General features: G+C 42.1%; 1 protein-coding gene across 2 annotated transcripts in view; it reads right to left on the bottom strand.

The window, feature by feature from the left end:
- Positions 1-5,889: 5,889 nt before the first annotated feature.
- OSBPL5 (oxysterol binding protein like 5) overlaps positions 5,890-22,786 on the bottom strand; it is a 127,961-nt gene continuing 111,064 nt past the window's right edge. For both annotated transcript variants that reach the window (XM_083503268.1, XM_083503267.1), the window contains exons 11-22: positions 21,512-21,593; positions 19,154-19,252; positions 18,915-19,011; positions 18,274-18,372; positions 16,385-16,482; positions 15,368-15,457; positions 13,205-13,341; positions 12,726-12,911; positions 11,636-11,774; positions 10,190-10,307; positions 8,800-8,902; positions 5,890-7,529 (exon numbers count right to left, since the gene is read on the bottom strand). In XM_083503268.1, coding sequence (XP_083359394.1) covers positions 7,394-7,529; positions 8,800-8,902; positions 10,190-10,307; positions 11,636-11,774; positions 12,726-12,911; positions 13,205-13,341; positions 15,368-15,457; positions 16,385-16,482; positions 18,274-18,372; positions 18,915-19,011; positions 19,154-19,252; positions 21,512-21,593 — 1,384 coding nt within the window. In that variant the 3' untranslated portion in view covers positions 5,890-7,393. The remainder of the gene's footprint in view (positions 7,530-8,799; positions 8,903-10,189; positions 10,308-11,635; positions 11,775-12,725; positions 12,912-13,204; positions 13,342-15,367; positions 15,458-16,384; positions 16,483-18,273; positions 18,373-18,914; positions 19,012-19,153; positions 19,253-21,511; positions 21,594-22,786) is intronic.

Here is a 22,786-nt window from a genome sequence, read left to right as displayed (position 1 = left end):
GGGTTCGGCAGGGAGGGCCCTGCCCCTCTCCCGCGAAGCCTGCGAGCGAAGCCCCGCCTTACCCGGCAGCAGCGGCAGCAGCAGCAGCAGTGTAGGGTTTTTTTTAAAAAAAATTAGGTTTTACAGTTTTATATTCAACATAAACATCATAAACAATAAAGAAAAAAATTAATGATTCCAAATCTCCACACCCCCCATTCCGTGACTTCCCTCAACCTTCCCTTCTGGTTCTTTAAATATTTGCTGCTACTGCTTACTTTGTTTAAAGGTAAAGGGACCCCTGACCATTAGGTCCAGTGTGACCGACTCTGGGGTTGCGGCGCTCATCTTGCTTTATTGGCCGAGGGAGCTTCCGGGTCATTTGGCCAGCATGACTAAGCCGCTTCTGAGGAACCAGAGCAGCACACAGAAACACCGTTTACCTTCCCGCCGGAGTGGTACCTATTTGTCTACTTGCACTTTGACGTGCTTTCAAGCTGCTAGGTTGGTAGGAGCAGAGACCGAGCAACAGAGCTCACCCCGTCATGGGGATTCGAATCACCGACCTTCTGATTGGCAAGTCCTAGGCTCTGTGGTTTAACCCACAGCACCACCCGCGTCCCTTTTAAAATCTTTTAACTAAATGCTCTTATATTCTTATCATCTTTATACCATATTTTTTCAAATTACATCCTACACTTGGTTATTTTCTGAATTATTGCTCCTTAACCTTTACACTTGTTTTTTTTAGTTGTGTTTACTCAAACCCTGCCAGTGAGTCCATTTCTTTACAACATTTCTGTAGATACAACATAAAACGCTTCCCAATCTTTTTTGAAGTCTCTATTGTCTTTATCTCTTAGTCTTCCCTTGTGTATTCCATAGTTTAGCTTGCCAGTCTTCTTTCGTTGGTATCTTGTCATCTTTCCATTTTTGGCTAGTAAAATCCTAGCCGGACGCGGGTGGCGCTGTGGGTTAAACCACAGAGCCAACTTGCCGATCAGAAGGTCAGTGGTTTGAATCCCCGCGATGGGGTGAGCTCCCATTGCTCGGTCCCACCTCCTGCCAACTTAGCAGTTCGAAAGCACGTCAAAGTGCAAGTAGATAAATAGGTACCGCTCTGGTGGGAAGGTCAACGGCGTTTCGTTGCACTGCTCTGGTTCGCCAGAAGCTGCTTAGTCATGCTGGCCACATGACCCGGAAGCTGTATACTGGCTCCTTCAGCCAATAAAGCGAGATGAGCGCCGCAACCCCAGAGTCGGCCATGACTGGACCTAATGATCAGGGGTCCCTTTACCTTTTTAAAATCCTAGCTGCCATTATAGCATACATAAATACAAGTTCTTCTGTTCTTTTGGCAATTCTTGTCCTGTCATGCCTAACAAAAAGGTTTTTGGTTTTTTAACAAAAGTTATTTTAAACATCTTTTTCATTTCATTATAAATCATTTCCCAGTAATTTTTAATTACTTTGCAGTTCTACCACATATGATAAAATGTACCCTCTTTCTCTTTCCATTTCCAGCACTTATTAGAACTTGTTCTATACATCTTAGCAAGTTTAACAAGGGTCATGTACCATCTATACATCATGTTCATATAATTCTCCTTCAAAGTTACACAGTCAGTAAATTTTAAGTTCACCTTCCATAATTGTCCCCAGTCTTCCATTTGTGTATTATGTATATCTAGCCATTTCATGAGCATAAATATGCGGCTCGGTTGCAGGATGAAACGCCTCTGCGTGGTTTGCAGGGAAAGGTAAAAGAATAAAATCTCCGCAGCCAAAGTGTAATACTCACGGAAAGTTAGCACTGCTGGCAGAATAGGCAAAAACAGATTAAAACGCATACAAGGCTTCCTAGGCGCCTGGATAAACGAGGAAGCTCCAATGTTTTTCACATTCACATGTGTTGCCTCTGACGAGTCATGCTTAGGATTAGGACTGTGAGTTACTCCAGTTACTCCAGATTCAGAATAAACCTATTGGGTGGCAGATTCGGTCAGTAAGGGCGCAGTTTTGACTAAGGGGAATTGGTGCCGGGGTGTGTGTGTAGTTTTTGTCCAATGTTGGAAGGTACGCTTTGCGAGAGAATTGCTCAACTTCATAGAATTGTAGAATTGGAAGGGACTACGAGGGTCATCTTTTGAATGACTTGTTGCCTTTTCTTTAAAATGATGCTGGGCAATTCCTCATGAAATGATGAAATGTCTTATCTGGTTGTTATTTATCTTTGTACTTTTACATATCAAATTTAATTTTTAAAAATAAAAATAGTGCTCCCAGTTGTTACATTGATTGAATTTAAGTGATGTGGGAAAAGGTTAGCCTAGGTTTATTCAGTTTATGAATCACTTTTAAAAAAAAAACAAGTCCCAAATTGATTTTTAAGCATAAAATGCATAAGCATATTAAAAACATATAAGAAAAACATCCAACTGCCCAGCATGGGTGTAGCCAAGGGGGGGGGTCAGAGAGGGGCAGCTGCCCCCCCCAAACCAATAAAAATATATAGCAAACTGAGGTCCTGCCCCCCAAACAAAAATCCTGGCTACGCCCATGGTGCCCAGGAAAACAAAATTGTCCTTGTCCGGTGCTGAAATGATGACAAAGTTGGCACCAGGTTAGCCTTCTAGGGACAGCATCCAAGGGGGGAGGGGTGCTACTGCTCTGAGGTTTGTTGGAAAGACTGTCCTTGGATATAGGGATCCTAAGCCATAGAATGATAGAATTGTAGTGGAAGGAAGAAACACCTTTGTTTTGAATTCTACTGCCATTCCAATCATAGTACAGTACCTGGTTTTAGATGATATCTACTGTACCTATCCATTCTTAAGGAAATCAGCCCTAAGTGCTCACTGGAAGGACAGATCGTGAAGCTGAGGCTCCAATACTTTGGCCACCTCATGAGAAGAGAAGACTCCCTGGAAAAGACCCTGATGTTGGGAAAGATTGAGGGCACAAGAGGAAGGGGATGACAGAGGACAAGATGATTGGACTGTGTTCTCGAAGCTACCAGCATGAGTTTGACCAAACTGCAGGAGGCAGTGGAAGACAGGAGTGCCTGGCGTGCTCTGGTCCATGGGGTCACGAAGAGTCGGACACGACTAAACAATAACACTGTATTTTTGCGTCTATAAGACGCCCCCTATTTTGGGGGACTCAGATTTAAGGAAATGGAGGGAGATGGCCCAGAGTATAAGATGCCCCCTAATTTTTGACATTATTTTTTAGGGGGGAAACCTAGTCTTATACACAGGAAAATATGGTATATTTATCTCCTTAATAAATTTCCCACAACCTTTCCAACAGAATAGTGCTCAAGGCAGCAAATACATATATTCATCCTTTAAAAGTGGCACCCCAGTAAGACAACACGGCAGTTGGCCGTGTGGAATCCAAGTTGAAGTACAGCCCATAAGCAATCACTTTAGGCCCTGACTCTTTGTATTAAAGAACTAGCTCAGTATCATCCTCTTACTCACCGCCCCTTCCTACCCCATGGAAACCTTTGTGTGGGAGCTCGTCTTGAATCTGCACAGCCATGCTTGTGCAACAGCTACACATGCACAGAAGACCCAAGAGAGCAATCCTGCAACACACAAGCATCACCATGACGCAAAGCACTGTGTTTTGGGAATCAGGATGCCAGTTTGTCATGCATGTGTAAGATTTGTAGAACTACTCCCAAATAATATGGCCTGATGGCACATGAAGGCATCACCTTGTAAGTCTGGATCCAGTCACTGGCTAGGAGACCTCAATGATCAATATGTATATAATCTTGGCTTCCATAATGGGAAAAGTTGGGATATAATGTAAGGAAATGAAACTTAAAATGGCACATTAGATACCAGGAAGGGTTTAAATTGGGTGTATTCTGAATATTGTCATGTCTGCTGTCAGGTAGACCATTCAGAGTCAGTGAGGCCTGGAGGGCCACATTTTGCCCCCTCAGTTGAAGTTTCCCAACCCTGACTTGTATAATACAAATCTGTAAACTACCACTAGATGTCCTAGCAGTGATTCAAAGTACTCCAGTGGAACAACGAGAAGAATTACTGTGTTCTGATACTTGCCACAACAACTGGAGTGCAGTCATTTTAGACAATTTCTAGGAGCTCACATTTACTTTATATTCTTTGACCCTTGCATTTTTATTTTGAGTTGATATACTTTAAAAACTTTGTTGTTTAGTCGTTTAGTCGTGTCCGACTCTTCGTGACCCCATGGACCAGAGCATGCCAGGCACTCCTGTCTTCCACTGCCTCCCGCAGTTTGGTCAAACTCATGCTGGTAGCTTCGAGAACACTATCCAACCACCTCGTCCTCTGTCGTCCCCTTCTCCTTGTGCCCTCGATCTTTCCCAACATCAGGGTCTTTTCCAGGGAGTCTTCTCTTCTCATGAGGTGGCCAAAGTATTGGAGCCTCAGCTTCAGGATCTGTCCTTCCAGTGAGCACTCAGGGCTGATTTCCTTAAGAATGGATACATTTGATCTTCTTGCAGTCCATGGGACTCTCAAGAGTCTCCTCCAGCACCATAATTCAAAAGCATCAATTCTTCGGCGATCAGCCTTCTTTATGGTCCAGCTCTCACTTCCATACATCACTACTGGGAAAACCATAGCTTTAACTATCCGGACCTTTGTTGGAAAGTTTACAAAGGCTTATTTTTATTTTTAAGAAAACAAGTTGAGGTCATCATGAAGAAGTAGGTCAAGGAAATGTTTCATCCCGAGTGTCATGTATTACTGCCCTATCCTCCCATAGGTTCAAGGCATCTGTGTGTAATCCATGCTGCTGTTCTTAAAGCCAATTGTTCAATGATGCCCTGTAGTTCTAAGTTAAGATCTAGTAGATGTTCTGATCTATAGTTCTGTTACATTTCAGTCTTTCAGCAACTTTCAGCTATCCTAAAAGTTGTTTGTGAACACGCTGCTTCCCCAGATTTCTGAATTGCTATGGATCAATAATAATTGCTCAACTCCTCACTTAACTGGAGATTAAGGCAACATGTTCTCCATAATCATAAGGAACCTTGAGTGCCATCTAGTCCAACTCCCTGCAATGTAATCCTCTGTAGCCCAACGTGGGGCTCAAACCCAAGACCCACATTTTAAGAGTCTCATGCTCTACTAACTGAGCTATAAGGAGAGCTACGACACAGTAAAACACTGGGGAAGCTGTGGCCCTCCAGATCTCGCTGAACAACTCCCATCATCCCTGATCATTGGCCATGCTGGCTGAGATTCATGGGAGTTTTGTGTCTAACAGCATCATCAGATTCCATACACTTGCAGTAGGTTTTCAGAAAATATATTCACAAGGGACCTGACTCACATAGTCATCCAGCTATTCCCACTGATTCCCCAACACTATGAAGACGTATTGGGGAGTAAGGCCAATTGAATTTAATTGGACTTTTAAACAGGCATGGTTAGGATTGTGCCTCAGTATGCCAATAGTGTGTAAGAATAGCAGTAATTCATTGGAAGGCCAGATAATGACCAAACGTCCTGATACATGCCTCACTAAGCTAGAAAAGAAAAGAAAAATGCATTATCTGACACCTCGTTAGTTAAACCGTCTCTCTGCCAGAAACATTAACATGAAACAACCAGATTGTCACACAAAGCCAATTGCTTTTCAAATGTACGGTATATGGAACAGAGAAACAGCCACTTACAAAAATTGCTGGTAAATTTCCCAAATAAAAATAAGCTGTAATTACAACTTAAATTTTAGTGCATAATGTGACGCCACCATCTCTTAATGGAGATCATATGCATTATATGCTACAGTATACACCTACTTGTTCTGAAAACTCCCACCTTAATACACAAGTGATGCGAGCAGCAGAACATGTACAAAAGTCCCCAGAACAATAATAATCCAGCCACAAAGAGGTGATAAGTGAAAGTTGTGTAATTTATTTCAATGTATCAAGCACAAACAAGTTTTCCCCTAACGGGGAACATCACAAGGAATGTAGTTAAAAATCTGGAAACATTTACATTGAAAGTTAGCCCAGACTGGCACCACCACTAAATATTTTAAGGCTGTATATATATATTTATATATATAATATCTTTATATATATATAGCAGTACTTACCACTTGGAACTATTTCAGGCCAGAAAAAAAGGCTTAGTACTGGCTGCAAGTCTACATAAAATATTGCAAATCTTTTAAAAATGGTGTAAAAATAGGAAGACTATCAACAGATTTGGAGGATGCAGTGGCAAACCCTTACTATTCCTGACCTTTAACCTTTAAATGTACCTAAGAGCAAACAATATACGCAGGGTGCCTTCTCACAATCACAGGATCAGTCCTATACAGGAAAGGAGGTCTCTCTATGATACTCAGAAACAGTTGTCCCTTGATGTAAAGCACAAGGAAGATGAGCCAACTGTTGCAAGTGATCACTTCAGAAAACTGCAGGAGCAATTGCTTGCACCTGCTCACATAACTACCCTGTATTCATCAATGGACAAAATGTCTCCCGCATCACAAAATAAGCCCAGTGAACCCCAGAACTGTAGTGAATTTGTGACATATGAAATTACCTATATACAGAAGTGCTTCTACACCCATCTTCTTCCACCCATCATGGAATAATGGTACATTTCGGAGGCATTCCTTTATACAATGCTTGTGTGTGTGTATGTTTTAATCAATGTAAAAACATACATATATATATATATTAAATCAAATTATAAACAGGCATGTCTGACTCTCTGGGGCCTCATTGGTTGTGTACGGGTGGCCTCATATTTCTTTGAAGGGCAGGATTTAAGAAATTGTGTATATTTACAATCTTGGTGGGATGGAGTGGGATGTGCTGTTTGTAGGGATTTGGCATGTGAGAGCACTGATTAGAAGACCCAAGGAGAAGCTGTGCTATCAATAACCCAAGTTGGTTCAATTTTCACATGGGTGCCTGACATTCCCTTCCATATGGGAAATTTATCAAAAGGCATCTTGATGGATGGCAAAACGCCCTTCCCCCACCCACAGAAGAGCTATAAAACAAGACACTAGGAATCGTTTTATAAAACCAAGTAGATGTGTAGAAGTGTTAAAGGGGGCACCAAATACTGGTTGGTAAATCTTAGTTGTCTCAGAAAATGACAAAACATAGAAAACAAAATTGCACAATTAAAGCTACATTTGGCTTTAGCATTAAGGCCCATACAGGTAAAGAGGTCCTTGTAGATGTACATGTAAAAAGGCAATGACATTAATCTGAAGAACAAAACTCTGCAGGCTCCCTGGTTAACCTTGTTCTCGCTTCCTCTTGCCCCCGACTGCGTAGGTATTAAAGTGCTTGGTGCCTCAGTGGGCTCCTTGCAATTAAGTCTCCCCATTCCTGCAGCTGGTCACTTGTTATTGCTGCCAAATGCAGTGCTTTCTATTTGAACACATAATTAATGAAGAGCTGACATGTTAGAAAGATGCACAGAAGAAACCAACAGCGAGAGTCCAGGAAGAGGTTTTCCGATGAGGCCCTCCTGTAGAGCGACTTTTTGTTCAGAGCGGTGAGGTTTCTGCAAGAAAGAACAACAGCCGCCGCCAAGCCATCGTTACTCAAAACCAGACACTGCATTTGCGCTCACAGATCAGACAGTGCCAAAACTCAGGATCAAGTGAAAATTCAGTGCCCGACATGCCTGGTAAATATTCTGGCCCCACATATTTCTTCTTGATAAAACTGTGAAGGGAAACGGAGGATTTGCCTCCTGAAGCCCAAAACCTTAGGCTTCAACAAGCAAGAAAGTACTGCAGGCCTGAAATTTAGGGCTAGCATAAACATCTTGCCTAATTTAGAAAGAGAAATCACGGAAAGTTTTGTTGTTGATTTAGATGTCAAATATTAATTGTTTATTTGAGGTATTAAAGAGCACTGGCATCTATTTACTGTACTGACCAAAGGTTGTTGACTTAACCTTGTCAGCTTGACGTGTACTCAGACATATTCCATGGTTGTGTCTTTAACTCTCCTAACCTAGGTAAGAACTGGGGAGTGGTTCTGACAAAACTCCCTTGACAAAATTATATGTAGAGAAAATACTGCAGCTGTTCTTTCCTATTGGCAACCGACTGTTAGGAAATGCTGCCCCTGAAGGTCTCCTTACGCTTGCACCAGAAAACTGATCGCAATGAAATACAACAAGGTTTATTTACTCATTTCCTTTTTAAATTTTTTTGTGTGTGATTACGATGGAGCGGGGAGAGCTTTGCAGGAACTGAACTGCTAAATCATGCTTGAGCTTCACGCAGGAGTGGAAACCCTTTGGAAGTTAAGAGAAGAAGAAATACCTTCTTGTCAGTGGGCAGCTGCAATTTAAGCCAAGATTTGAATTTGCAAAGTTATTTTATGCAACATCGTTGGCACTGTTCCCTTTTATCTTTTTAAAAGAAGAGACTTAAGATTAGTTCTCAGCTTACCCTCCCACCCCCCCCCACCTCAGAAGAGAAAAATCAGTCCTGAGCATCTGCCTCACCAAAAGATACAATATAAGACACTTTTAAAAATATGGATATATGCAGTATCTTCAGGTTTGTGATAGAAAACAGCAGGATTTGAAGGAAGCCAATCCTTGTCCAGTTTATTGGCTTTACCTTCCACATGGGTCAAGGGTCATTATTGTCATGCTTGTGTTCATGCTTGGTAGTATTCACATTTGACCCAGGCACCTGGCCCAAGGTAACCTTCCTCCTCTCTATCCCAAATTCCGTGTAATAACGGGACCTTAACACTGTGGTGGTTATTTGAAGATCAATGTATTTTTTTAAAAAAGAAAAGAAATTCCATACCTGTGTATCTCCTGTTGGGCTCTCTGGAGGGATAAGACAGCAGTGTGAATTTCTTTCAAAGGGTCAGTTTCTTTCCCACACTGAGCACCCGGACTTTCGAAGCCTGTGGTGAAAAGATGACAGCTGGATTCCACATGTGTTTGGGAAATGGGGGCATTCCCCCCCCCCCCATGTTCTGAAGTTTTATTTCCTCCTCCCAGGGAGAATCACCCCTAACACACATGGGGGAAAGGTAATTTGGAAGCTGTAGTTCATCAGTTTGACTTGCTTCTGGGTTCATTAAGCTAATATGCTTAATATGCTAATATTGCAGATTTTACAGATCTGGGGGAGGGGGGGAATCCTTACACATTCATGGTAGAATCCAGTGACTTCCACTCAGGGAACAGGATTTTCCTTCACTCTACTCCCACATTGCACCCCTTAAATCTGCTCTAGAGGGTTAGCAGGTGAAAGAGAAGTTCTGTTGCACAAATGGAAGTCATTCCACTCATGTAATGGCTTTGTTGGACCCAACGATGTGCCTTTCCCTTGAAGGCAATGCTTGTATCTGCAAAAACCTAGCAAAACTAGTACTTGAATCAGCTCTGAAAAAGAGATTCAGGAAGAATGCACATTTTGAATATTGCTGGGTAGAAATTGGTTTTTACATGTGCAATTGTTTTTAATTGCTTGTATATATGGAATTGTTTTTACACATGGAACAGTTTTAATTATTTCTTTGGTGTAAAATCACTTTAACATATTTAATGGAAGGGAATTCATAAATGGAATAAAATAAAATGGAAGTCCTGTGCGAATGAAGAGAACTAAAATGAACCCAAGCTTTGGCAACTCAAAGTGCAAGCAGAAAGTAAGGGATGCTAAAAAAGATTTTTAGGACTACATTGCTAAAAGCATGAAGACCAACAACAAGAAGTTCTTTAAATATATTAGTAGCAGGAAGTCATCTAGGGAATCGGTAGATCCTTGGATGAGAAGGGAGTCGAAGGCATGATAAAGGAGGATAAGGAGATTGTGGAGAATGTGAATCAATTCTTTCTATCTGCGGACGACACATGGCAGATCACAGTGCCTGAACTAACTTTTGCAAGTTTGAGGAAAATAGTGGTGATGAGACATGAAGTTCTAGGCCTGGTAGACAAACTAAAAACTGGTAAATTGTCGGGTCCAGATGGCACCCACCTGAGCGTTCTCAAATAATTCAAATGTTAAATTGCTGATCTTCTAATAAAAATATGTAACTTGTCCCTAAGATCAGTCTCTATATCTGAGCGTTTTCCATCACTGTGCAAAAGGATTACGTTATCAAGGGATGACAATAGGACTTAACACAGGATATGGATGGAGAGAGTGAGCGCACAGTATCAGAACCTTGAAAGATACTTACTGTCATCATCTGAAAGTTCCTGTACAGACTCTGGTGTTGAACAGCTACTTTCAGTGTTCTGACTGTTGCTGGACGGTTGATCGCTGGCTTTACGCCGTCTACAATCATTTGCAGACCTCTGAATGAAGAGGAGTACAAACAAAAAATCCAATTATTCTTATTCCTGTTCTGACTATCATTATTTATGAGATATACCAATTTATCTGCCTAGCAAAAATAGACCAGAGGTGAAAGGATGCAATTTATAGAATCCATCATCTCAAGGGTTTAATCTTAGGCTGAAATCCTCAGCCCTCTTATCCCTAAGTAATCATACTGGTTTCTGTGGAATAAAAGGAGGATGATCTTAAATAAATTTTCTCAGGTTCAAGGCTCCTAAAGCTCCCCTCCTCGTAACACTACAGTTGAGGGGGTGAGGGGTTTAAAACCCAAACTAGTGCATTGCAAATGGTAGCTGCAACAAAATGTTACAATATAACCTCATCTTCTAATAAGAGTACTCCTCTTCAAAGCACCAGGCAGCTAGTTGTGCCTCCCCCATAATACTCCATTCCCAACCTTCCCCTCTTTTCCAGCAGACAATAAACATTTCATGGCTACTGAGCATGTTCACTCCACAACGAGTTCTTAATTATTTTTAGCCACTTAAAATTTTGTTTGTGTGTTTCTTGGTGTATTGGGTGTTGATACTGCCGTCTTGTTTCTACATTTGTTGTTTCTTTTTGTTGGCACTCACCACCTGCATTTGCTATTAAAAGGAACTGGGAATAAAAGTGAAAGGGCATTGCTTCCTTCATTGTTTCTTCCCCCTCTCCACAAGTCCTTGCAACTTATAATCATAAGCTTCAATTTACAACCTAGGATATTCATACGGGTCAGAGCAGAAAGCACAGTCCTCATCTTTTTGTGCCTCACAAGGTAGACGTGTGTGTCTATCATTTCCAGTTTCACTCCATCACACAGATAAAGAACTGAGGGCTATAATATGCCTAAGGCCAGGCAAGTAGTTTATTTGGAATTTGAATCCAGGTCTCTAAAGCCCAGTCCCCTATTCAGTGACCTGCTGGATGGCTAAGGCATCTCACATCCCATTTATACATTTAGCTTAATGCCCGCCAACTCTCATGATAATTCTAAACACACTAGTGAAATTGCAAAACGTTTTTTCTTTAATTTGTGCCAAAAATTCCACCAAATGTTTGCTGATCAAAATCCAGCAAATCAGATAGTGGTTGTAGTTTTTTAAGCAAATCACTGGACCCGTGTATTCCTAAGTGGGATCACATTGTCCCAAATCTGGCTCAGGGTGTGCTCAGGGTAAAGTGACACTGGGATAGCAAGATGTTATTCAGTTTACCAGGATTCTGCAGATACAATGCAGAAGGAGAGTACATCTGCCCAAGCATCACTGAAAATGTGGACTTTCTTGGGGAGATGGCCAGTTACCTTGTGCCGTGCAACTTGGTTGCTGTTGCACATGTTTTTGTGAGTTGACATTCGATTGGATAAGTGCCTCTGCATGGTTTGAAGTATGCCATCCTTCTCGTACTGGGCAATGTCATTCAAAGGGTCCCAGGGCCGCAAACTTTGAAAATGAAGAAGAAATTTATAAGAAAGAAAAGCCACTGTTTGCTAGTAGCAATACACACCAAATGTACAAGAACACTTTCAACATTGCATAGAGCAGATATGCACATTCAATTTCTTCCTATTTTGCCCCACCAAAATGCTTCAGCTGTAACACAGAAGGACTGTGTGGCAAAAAACAACAACAAAAGTAGTCATTGTAAACCTGGTGGGACGGGGGAGCCTGTGACCCTCCAACATTGTACAGTCTTTATTTTTACCTTCCCAACAACCCTGGAAGGCAGGCCACATGACCATATTTTCCATACGGCTAAAAGACAATTGCTTTAGTGACTGCATGGAAAAAAATAGAAATTGGTGCTCAGTTTCTCAGAGTCACTGGAACATGCTGGAGCTTCTCTTAGGCCTGGGGCATGAGTCTTGTTAGAATAAAGTTATAAACTCAAACAAAAAAACCAGCCAGTCCTTAGCGGAGGCCCTCAGCCAACTTAGACCTCCAAGGCCTGGGGCAAATGAACCCAACTGCCTGCCCCCCTCTGCATAGCTCTGGGTGCAGATATAAGATTTATTATACCACAGAATCATAGAATTCTAGAGTTTGAAGAGTCCTATAGTCCAACCCCTTGCAATGTAGGAACTGCAGCTAAAGCATCCCTGGCAGATGGCCACCCAACTTCCGCTTAACCTCCAATGAAGGAGAGTTCAGCAGCTTCCAAGGGAGTCCGTTCCACTGTCAAACAGCTCTTACCATCAGTAACATTTAGCCAGAATATCCTTCCTTGTAAATTGAATCCACTGGTTTGGGTCCTACCCTCTAGAGCAGCAGAAAACCAGCTTGCTCCACCAGTTTTAAGAGTGTGGCACAGATGTGCTCTAAGTCCACTGTTCCAATGTGTGTACCTGGACACAGACCCCTTTTAGCCACCACACTCCACTCAAGAGCACTCACTCTTCATATTTGTAGTGCCATTCGTTCGTGGCAGGATCGTGCCAGAAGAGCAGAGGCTTCCACTCTGTCCCATTGTCCTTCCGCTCCCGCGCTGCATTCCGCTGCTCCTCTTCCAACACAAACTTTTCTTGTGTTGCCTTGTTCTGGTCTCCTTTGCTGATTGCACTGGTTACGTGCTGCCAGAGCCTGAGAAACAAACAAGGAATCAAGTATAAATGTCTGTAGTAAGGCCAAGGCAGTCATGGAGTTCAGGGGCGCCAGGCATGTTTTTAATACTGCAGAGGTGGGTGCTCATAGCAGTCCATTGTTAAATTTAAATAAGATCCCAGCTGTGCTGTGGGGGGAGGGGATACACTGTGTGTGTGTGTGTGTGTGTGTGTGTGAGAGAGAGAGAGAGAGAGAGAGAGAGAGAGAGAGAGAGAGAGAGAGGGCGAGCATGTTGCCTATATTTCTTTCTCGGAACAATCTGCCTGCATTACCTCTCAGATTCAAACTCTGTTTGCTCTTCAAATAGCACAATGTGGCGCTTCAGTCTCTGCTTTCGAACCTCACTGGTTGGATTCCAGAAAATATCTGTGCTGCCATTTTTCAGGTCATTTATATAAACCTCTCCATCCTGAAAAAAGAAGAAGAATTTAGTGCTGGCATAAAGTAGTCAGCAGAGATGTTCAACACAGGCTTAGCAAGATCTAAGTGAAAGGAAAGGAAGCCATCAATACCCTTCTGATACACCATTCTTTCCTTCATCCTTTCCTTCCCCTCACTTTGCTATCTTCTCCATGCAGGAATGCTAGATTGTAAGCTCTTTGGGGCAAGAATCTAGCTTTTGTGCTTGTTCTGCAAAGACTCATACACCTCAGGAATCATGCAATCAGTTTGTTTCATTTACAGGTAATTCACATCTTACATAAGGCATAGTGTCTGGGGTTTACACAAAAACACTCAAAGCCAGGACATCTGGAACCAGGTCCCCTGCAAGGTGGAGGGCTGCTTGTCTGGCTTTGGGAAGGAGGTGGGAGGGCTCCAGCAGGGTCCTAGAGTCCTCCCTCCTCCGTCCCAAAGCCTAGTAAGCATTGGCCAGAGCCCTTGCCCGAAATTCCAGCTTTGCACAGGTGGGGAAATAAATAAATGGAAAGTGGGTTTCTTTTGCTCTCCATTTATTTATTTATTCACATCCTCTGCATGCAAAGCTGTGATCACGTAAGTGGAATAAGCGTGAGATGTGAGTTACCTCTACTAATGGCATTTCTATTATTTATATAGCAAATGTTACAATTAATACAATCATAGCAGGCTTCCCTATAAGGCTAGGACTGGGGACACCCAGGTTTTTTCACCCTGGGACTTGTCTAGATTCTCTGTGGCCTGTGAGCTGCTTCTTCTTTTTCTTCCTCTGCTTGTGCCTTGAGTTGTTTAAAACTGAGCCCTCACCTCTTCAGTACCTGACCTCCCCCCTGTCCTTGTCATGGGAGAAAACCTCAGCAGAACTAGCCACAAACCACCCAGAGAAGTAGGAAACACACCAGTGCAGAAAGGCAGGCTGCAGTTGTTAGCATGACATTCCTGGTCCCCTGTCTGTTAATGATCCAAATGCCACCAGCATTTCATCTTTGTCCTCTGTTAGTTTATTCTGAAAATTAACCACTAATTCAACTCCGCTGCTTTGAGTCTGAATAGGTGATGGGCTTTGGTTTCTGCAACTGCCCCCAGAGGATGAACCAGAAGGATAATTTACACAGCTTGGTACAGGGAATTTATTTATGACATGTGTAGCAAGATATACAATATGACATGTTCCGAAGCTAATGATTCGTGATGCTAGTCTGCTATCAAAGCCAGGTCCTGGATGTGAATGTTTTCAAAGTTATACCCCAAGTCATGGAGATTTGCTTCAAATGTTATTCTCCAACACCATCATCATCCGTAGTTAAATATCGCCACAGCAATTAAAAAGATAAAGGTAAGGGTGTCTGAGTAAACTGGTGTGTCTTCAGTTGTCAGCTGAAGCTCCTCATGGTTAGTCCCATCTGATCCCAATGGGGAGAACATTAATCAGTATTATTACTGGCATCACAAAAGAGAAGGTTCTCCTATACATACACACGACTTCTGTAGGTCACAGAACTGTCAGCCAGGCTTCATGTGAAGGCCGCAGCAATCTGGGTAGCTAACAGAGTGCCCTCTGGAGGCTGTTTGGACTACAGCTCCCATAAACCCTAACCTCTGTCCTTGCTGGCATCTAGAAAGCAACACATTGCCTCCCCCTAATTAAGAGGAAATGTGGGTAGCTGTCTTCTGAATCCACCCTACCAGCCAAGTGTCCAGCGTCGCTCCAGATGCCTTCCAGTTTGGTAGAAAGTTTTATTTACTAGCTTTGACTCATCCTCTGTTTGGTAGATTGAAATCAAGGTAAGCTATCAGAATTGGAGCCTTTCGAGGCAACCTGTACAGCAAGATTTATGTCTGAGCAAATAAAACTGTCTGTTGCATCTGTTTCACCCGAGAGCTGCTTGCTTCAAAATCAAGCTCTGTTTCAAAGTAGTTTGGAAATGCAACCCTATTCCCAGCTGGCCCTCATCCTCTCCTGCACTCCACACAGACATTTTTTAAAACTGTCAGCAAAGAAGATTACGATTTCTTACCCAGCGTCCATCGAGACTCGCCAGCACTTCTTCTCCTGATTTAATCTTCCCCGAGATTTGATTAATGCTTGTGCTGCCACCAAAGAATGGCTTTGGGAAGAGAGAGGAAGAAAAATACAATTCAGCCCACGGGGGTGGGGGGGAAGCTGGAGGCCAGCCAAGAACACAGAGATCCGCCAGGATCCAAGACTCAAGCTGAACTTGTCTGGATTTCTGGAACTGCCCGTGAAATAACAGTTCATAAAATTATTGTTATGTGCCCAGATGTGGGTCAAATGGGCACATATGTCACCTGGCTGCATGGTGAAAGTGCTCAACTGACCTCATGGCCAAGCCACCAGATAACATTATTTAGTGCACAGTCAGAAAAGTTCAGTTTACACACTATGCTTGCGTGCACCAATGTGGGGCAACTGCTACTTAGACATGGGCACTTGATGACGATGTCAGCAACTATTGAACTATTGAGCCTTAAAGAAACTTGGAGCACCATTAGGATGCTGTTGCCCCGTAGGACTGTCTCAGATTTTATTCACAGCTTCCCCATCTCCCCTTTACATACGTTCTGCATGATCTTTTATTTCTTTAGCCAATTGTTTTTAAAAAAAATTTTCAAAAATCTGCTTCCCACTCTCCTTATAAGATATGTCCAAGATGAACCTCTGTTGCTGCTTATGTTCTCGATTAGTTAACATTCCCCAGTATTTACCAATACTATAATCCATCGGCTTCCCCTTTACATCCCTGCATACAGCAAAAAAAAATCAAGTGAACCTTAATATATATTTATGTCCAATAACATCAAGTGTGGTTATTACTCCATCTTCACTTTAACATTAACTTAATTAACATTAACTTAAGAAGTGCATGATCATTGTACAGAATCTGGGATGACTTGCAAGCCTAGCCCTGTCACCTGAAATTGTAGAATGGGGAAGGAAACCTGCAAAAGCGGGGAGGGAAATGTGGAACTGGTGGCCTGGAGTCAAGTTCAAAATGCAAGACAAAGATGGTCACCTTTAATTTGAATTCCAGTTCTGCCCGATGATTGCTTTTCTCACAGTCAATGGTAACTTTCCCCCCAAGCTCCATTGTCATGGTACCATATAGAATCCCTAGAAACAGAGAAGAAACAAAACTGTTAACAGGATATCAGGGGCACAGAGACCATATAAGTTGCTGAAACCTGTCGTTCACATTGACTGAGGTCTGTATAAAATAATCCTCTTTTTTTCCTTACAAAAATGGTTATATAACATTAACCTGAAACAGCCTCACCTTGTTGTGGTAACCAGCACTCCATAAAAAACAGAAAAAGGGTAAAATTTGAAATGCAGAGAACAACATGGAATACCACCCATGACAATCACAGCTGACTACTGGATAGGTGGGTGGATACAGGTCAGCTGAAACTGCCCTGCCCAACCCTGGCTCTGACCAGGGCTCTCCTTGCACCCAAACCAGGGTCCCATTTTAGCCCCTGTTGCCTCCATACCACTGGACAAAATTGACGAGGGAGGAGCACAGCATGGCTCTCATTCGAGTTGGACGAAGAGGCAAGGGATCTCCATGATAATATTTTTTTTTCAGATTTATTTTGCATCTCAAGCAAATGGAAGTAAGAGCTTGGATCCTGAGCCCCTGCGACATATTCATTTAATAAGATTCTTGAGTGGAAGTCAAGGACTTTAAGGTGGAATCACCAACACTAATAAGAAGAGCCTGGATCAGGCTGAAAGCCCTTCTGGTTCCCAGGGCCAACTAGATGCCTATGGGAAACCCACAAGCAGGATCTGAGCACCACAGTACTCTCCCCTCCTGCTGCTTCCAGAAACTGGTATTCACAAGCAGACTGCCTCTAGCAGTGGAGGTAGAACACAGCTCTCATGGCTAGTAGCTTTTGATAGCATCCTCCATGAATTTGCCTAGTTATGCTTTTAAATTCACCCATGTTGCTGAACATCAGCACTATTCCTCCTCCTGCTCCCCGGTGGGTGCCAGAGTCAGCCTGAGAGTAACAGGAGACCAAATGCAGAATCCAGGGAGTTATTTCCAAAGCTGTGCTGACGCTTGTGGCTACACAACTGGGCAGCAGCAGCAGCAACACCTGACTCAGCAGGAGCAAGGAGGGCACAAGTAAATCCTCCCCCCTCCAAAAAAAATAATCTGCGTAAACAAGCATTGGATTGGGCTCTGCAACTTAAGTTAAACTTTGCAAGAGTTGACTTCATCTGAAATGAACTGAAGATTAGCATTTGCAAGCAGAGCAAGTCTGAAGTTCACACAATGCCAGAGAAAAATAGCTCTGCTGGTTTTCCTTCAGCATAAAAATGCATTAGAATGGGCTGTGCAGCTTAAGATAAACGGTGCTTATCTTCATCTGATCACTGTAACCAGATCTTTGCGTAGCAGATTTATGACCTGCCATTAAAATCCCTCATCTGTATTCACTCTCATCACCTATGAGATGCAGCAGGTGATTACAGCTAGCTCAGTCTCTGTTTCCAGTTGGTGGGCTCCTCTGAGTTGCTGAGGACTTCTTCTTCCTCTCTCCCTGTGTCCCCACCACTCCAATATGCTCCAGAGTGTCCTCCCCTCAAACCCTCTGGAGCAGATTATGATGGTGCATAGAGGGCTGCAGGAGAAAGGGGAGGGAAGTTCCACAGTGCAAAAAGAAATCTGTTGTGCTAGTGGTGTGGCAGCCTTGGATACATCCTGTTTGTCTTTCTTTAAAAAAGTTGATCCATGATCTTGCAGTGCCTGACCTGATGTTAAGGAGTTACGGTTATAAATCCCTATGTTTGGTGATATATGTCTCTTTTTTAAAAGGAAAGAAAAATAGCCCCGCCTGGAAAGGGAAGGAGGCCCGCAATTCCCCCTCCTTCAGAGCCCCAACAACATCCCACCTTTGCAGTGTGCGTATGGCATAGTAATGATGTACTCCTCCCCGCTGCTTAGAAAGGTAAGTTTTGCTTGTCCATCCAGCAATGCCGAAAGTGAATTACCTGCAGATAAAAGAGTGCAGATGTATATGTCATGACTGCTCCTCTTACAAATACACAGCAGGACAAAGAGAAGCCAATATGATTCAGTGGACCATCTCTTAAGAACTTCCTTGATAGTAAGTATTTACAGAAAACAGAAATGCTTGCGCTGGCAAAACCTTCACCTTAGTGCAGTGTTGAATACGACCTTCTGGTTCACATAATTAAAAACCCCAGACCCAGACTATCTGCAGTTAGGAAAGTGATGGGGAAATGTTTTGAAAAGTGTGGGATGAACAAATGCTTAATGGAAAGACGTGTAAATAGCCCACAAGCAAATCAGGATGAATGCTCATTGTTTATAACCATCCTGTAAACAAATTAGAATTAATGCTCAATATAGACAAGACATACTTCAACCTTTGTGTAAACTTTGTGCAAGCAAAGCAGGAGAAATGCTGAATAAACTGGTTGTCTAGAGGAGCTCAAAGTTGGTATGAGAAAAGTGACTGTGGGATAAACTCTTTCTTACTATAAATAGCTGTTTGACTCTGATGTCTTACCATAAAACTTCGATTTGGCTAGAATGCTGCCATTTATACAGAAACCATCCTTCCTGTTACTGACATGAAAGGCTGATACAGGAGGATGATGAGAAACCTGTAATGGAAGGGAAGACAAAATTACATCTGTATTGTAATTACAATACACACAATATGTACATATTGGGTTCAGTTTAGATGGTGCTACATAGACCAAAATGTTCAGTTTTAATTTGGTGCATGTAATTGCTCAGATTTACCTGTTCGGCTATGTAAAATGTGTGACTGTTTGTCTGTGGATGAAACCAACAGCAACGAAAGGTCTCTCCCAAAATGGGATTGTATGGCTTTTTTATTCCCTGGAAGAGAGGCATTAAACAGAATACGTTATTAGAGAACACTGTCCCAATCTGTGGGTTAGAATTTAATGTTCATATACATATACATATTTGTTTTCAAACATAAACAATGCAACAAGAATAGGTTTTATATTAGTTGAGATTAACTCCCTCTAAGATCAGTGGGATATGACTTTGTCATGACAAACTTTTCATGCTGATATCAGTGAGACCCAAGTTCAACTAACTTCGTCTGGATCCAATCCTGTATAATAGGTTTCTGAGTGAACAGTTGATGCAGATGGAGATATGAATCCACATCACAACATCAACTCAAGCTCCACTTGAACTGGCTGGTTTTTCTTGCAAATCTCCACCTAGGGCTAGCGCACATTTGGGCTTTTTTCACTGCACTGTGCCAAAGAGGAAGAATTATAGGCAGGAGGATAGAAAGCTCTCGAGGCTGCATGCCAAACCATTGCCATTTCTGCCCAAATAATCAATAGAGTAATTCCTGCATTGCATGGAGTTAAACTAGATGACTCTTTTGAGTCCCTTCCAACTCCACAATTCTATGATTCTATGAAATAGTTGAGTACCCATTCCCTGTGACGATATTGGGAAATGTTTGCAATAAGTCTTGTGCAATAAGTCTTGTGCTATCAACTGCCTGCATTTCCAGGGAAATTTCCTTCCCTTGGGGAAACACCTCATGCTGCTAAAGTACCTTGCTTTGCTCAATTAAGATAACATGACACTTGGCAGGCAAGTCCTCTATCTTCTTTTGTTTCCCCTGCAATTACACTAGGGGCGGCTCAAATATATTTTATTATTGGTAACTTATACCAGTGATGATACCATCACTGGACAATGACCAAGTGTGAGAACTATGTGCCAATTTTTGAGACTTCAGTGAAGTCAAATTAAGCTCAGCCCTTAATCAGTTTTGAAATTTTCTTAATTTCTATTTTGTCTTTTGTTTTGGATTTTTTTTTAATAAAAAAAAAGCAAAAAAGAAAAGAAAAAGAGAAAAGCCATAATTTCTAAAGCCCATCTAATTACAAAACCAACCACAACCAGGGAACTATCAGTTGGCTACCAAACTGTTTAGAGATGGAAACATTCAGCTGGTGACAAGAAAAGCAGGGATATTTCCCAAAATACAAGACTTGAAACAAAATGAAGTGTCTTAGCATGAGAACTGAGGAGCAATAGCTGCTGGATTTGAAATTGGTTCTCAAACTTCATGGACAATTGCTATTTACTTCCAGGAGAAATTACTAAGAAATAAAGAATTGAGAACTGGAATTCCTATTTGAGCAACACAGAAAAAGTAGTTTTAAGTTGAGACAAAATCTGCAGATGGAACAGGAAGCAGAAATACCTCATGCTTCCTGCCTCCCCTGCTCACCGACCTCACAAAACACCATTATGCAATACAGTACCTCAAGAACCACCTCTCTCCATATGAACCTATCGGACCCTGAGATCATCTTCTGAAGCTCTCCCTGTGTGCCTCCTCCACAAGAGGTCTGGAGAGTGGCAACACAAGAACAGGCCTTTTCTACAGTGGCACCCCATTTGTGGAGTGCTCCCCAGGGAGGTTTATCTGGCGCCTCCATTGTACACCTTTAGGCACCAGATAAAAATGTTCTTCAACCAGGCCTTGGGCTGATTAACATCTTATACCCCTTTTAAATGTGTTTGTGGGAAGGAGTGGGGAAGGAGTGTGTGTGTGTGTGTGTGTTTTGTTCTTGTTTTTATCATGTATTTTGTGCTTTCAGTTGAATTTTTATGTTGTGAACCGCCAAGATCTGTGGATGAAGGGTAGTATACAAATTTAATTAACTAATTAATAAAATGTCCCAATGTTCAAAGCCTGAGCCTGTGAGTTCTCTTAAGTAAGCTGGGAAGGTTTTTGGTGGGAGAAGCTTACTTTTAAATTTTTTTAAAAAATCATCTGCTCTATCTCCAGAAGGATTGCAAGAGAAGTCCCCTATATTTAAAGAGTGATATCCAACAATAGTTATACTCAGGGTAGCTTAAGTTCATTGATTTCAATATTTGTACCCGGACTATTACTAATGTTAGCTATCACCCAATAACTATTTAACCAACATTAGTCATTCTGTTTATCCTTGACCACAAAATGTTCTGGAAAAATTGTGGGCTTGCAATGCTAGCTTTTAGCTGGGAGAATTATGTATCTAGTTTATCCTGACCCCAATATAAATAGGGGTTCTATAGCATACTTGGAGTATGAGTTAAGCATAATCTTACCTTTGGCTTCTTATAAAAGCCCGATAGGTACCATCTCAAGACTTGCTTGATTCGACAATATGGGTCTTCTTCAAGAGCAGCTCTATAGGAGAAGAGTAATTAGCTGATCTGTTTGCCCTAGGTGGTTTTACAGACACATGAAATCACATCAGATACAAAAAGAACCAATAGCAGCACCATGTGGAAACCCTTCACTATCCCTTTCAAGCCTCCCTTGTTAACTTATCTTTTACTTATACTAAGAAGCTTAAATTGAATGGAACTGTCCGAATACTTCATCTAAGAGTCTTCACCTGATCTTACCCTGGCTGGGTAGCTTAGCTCATGGCTAGTGTATAATTTTACATGATTATGGGTATTTGGTTATTGCATTTACAGTGGTGCCCCGCAAGACGAATGCCTCGCAAGACGGAAAACCCGCTAGACGAAAGGGTTTTCCGTTTTTGAGCTGCTTCGCAAGACGATTTTCCCTATGGGCTTGCTTTACAAGACGAAAACATCTTGCAAGTGTTCCGATTTTTCCCCGCTCCCCCCCTTTTTCTAAGCCGCTAAGCCTTTAATAGCCGCTAAGCCTTTAATAGCCGCTAAACCGCTAATAGCGCTAATCCGCTAATAGGGTTGCTTCGCAAGACGAAAAAACCGCTAGACGAAGAGAATCGCGGAACGGATTAATTTCGTCTTGCGAGGCACTGCTGTATATGCCAACCTTTTCCCCAAGGTACCCAAAGAGGTTTAAATTTTTGAAATACTAGAACAAATCAATGACATAAAATGTAAAAGTAAAATGTAAGAGTGGTGCTTTACATGAGCTACTCCATTAAAAATGCAGGGCTATGGAGAAATCTACAGTCATATAAGCCACTTGAGAGAACCAGACAGCCTATAGCACCACAGTCCTAACACTGTAGCTACTTATGGAGAAAATTAAGTGTCACATCTCCTCCATTCATCTGAATAAAAAGTGTGGAGACAGCGAGACTTACACAAAGGTCAGTGATATTTAACTGTAGATTCCATAGCAAGTGTTCTGAAATGTTTTACCCATCTGACTCTTAAAATCAACACCAAAAGCTAGCTGGAAATCTGAAAAGAGCATTTAAGTTTATCCCACCCCTTGCAAACCAGCTCATGAAGACTGCACACTAAAATATCCTGATTTTAGATCCTGCCTCACTTTATAGGGGGGGGAGGTTTCCTACTGCACAAGATCCTATGTATGTTTACTGAAAAGTAAGATCCACTGTATTTAGTGGAAAGTATTCCCAGAAAAGTGCA

The sequence above is a fragment of the Podarcis liolepis genome (genome assembly GCF_965112155.1).
Source record: "Podarcis liolepis genome assembly, chromosome: 1".
Classification (NCBI taxonomy): Eukaryota; Metazoa; Chordata; class Lepidosauria; order Squamata; family Lacertidae; genus Podarcis; species Podarcis liolepis.
Note: the sequence above shows the minus strand (reverse complement) of the source record. Positions and strands in the feature narration are given on the sequence as shown.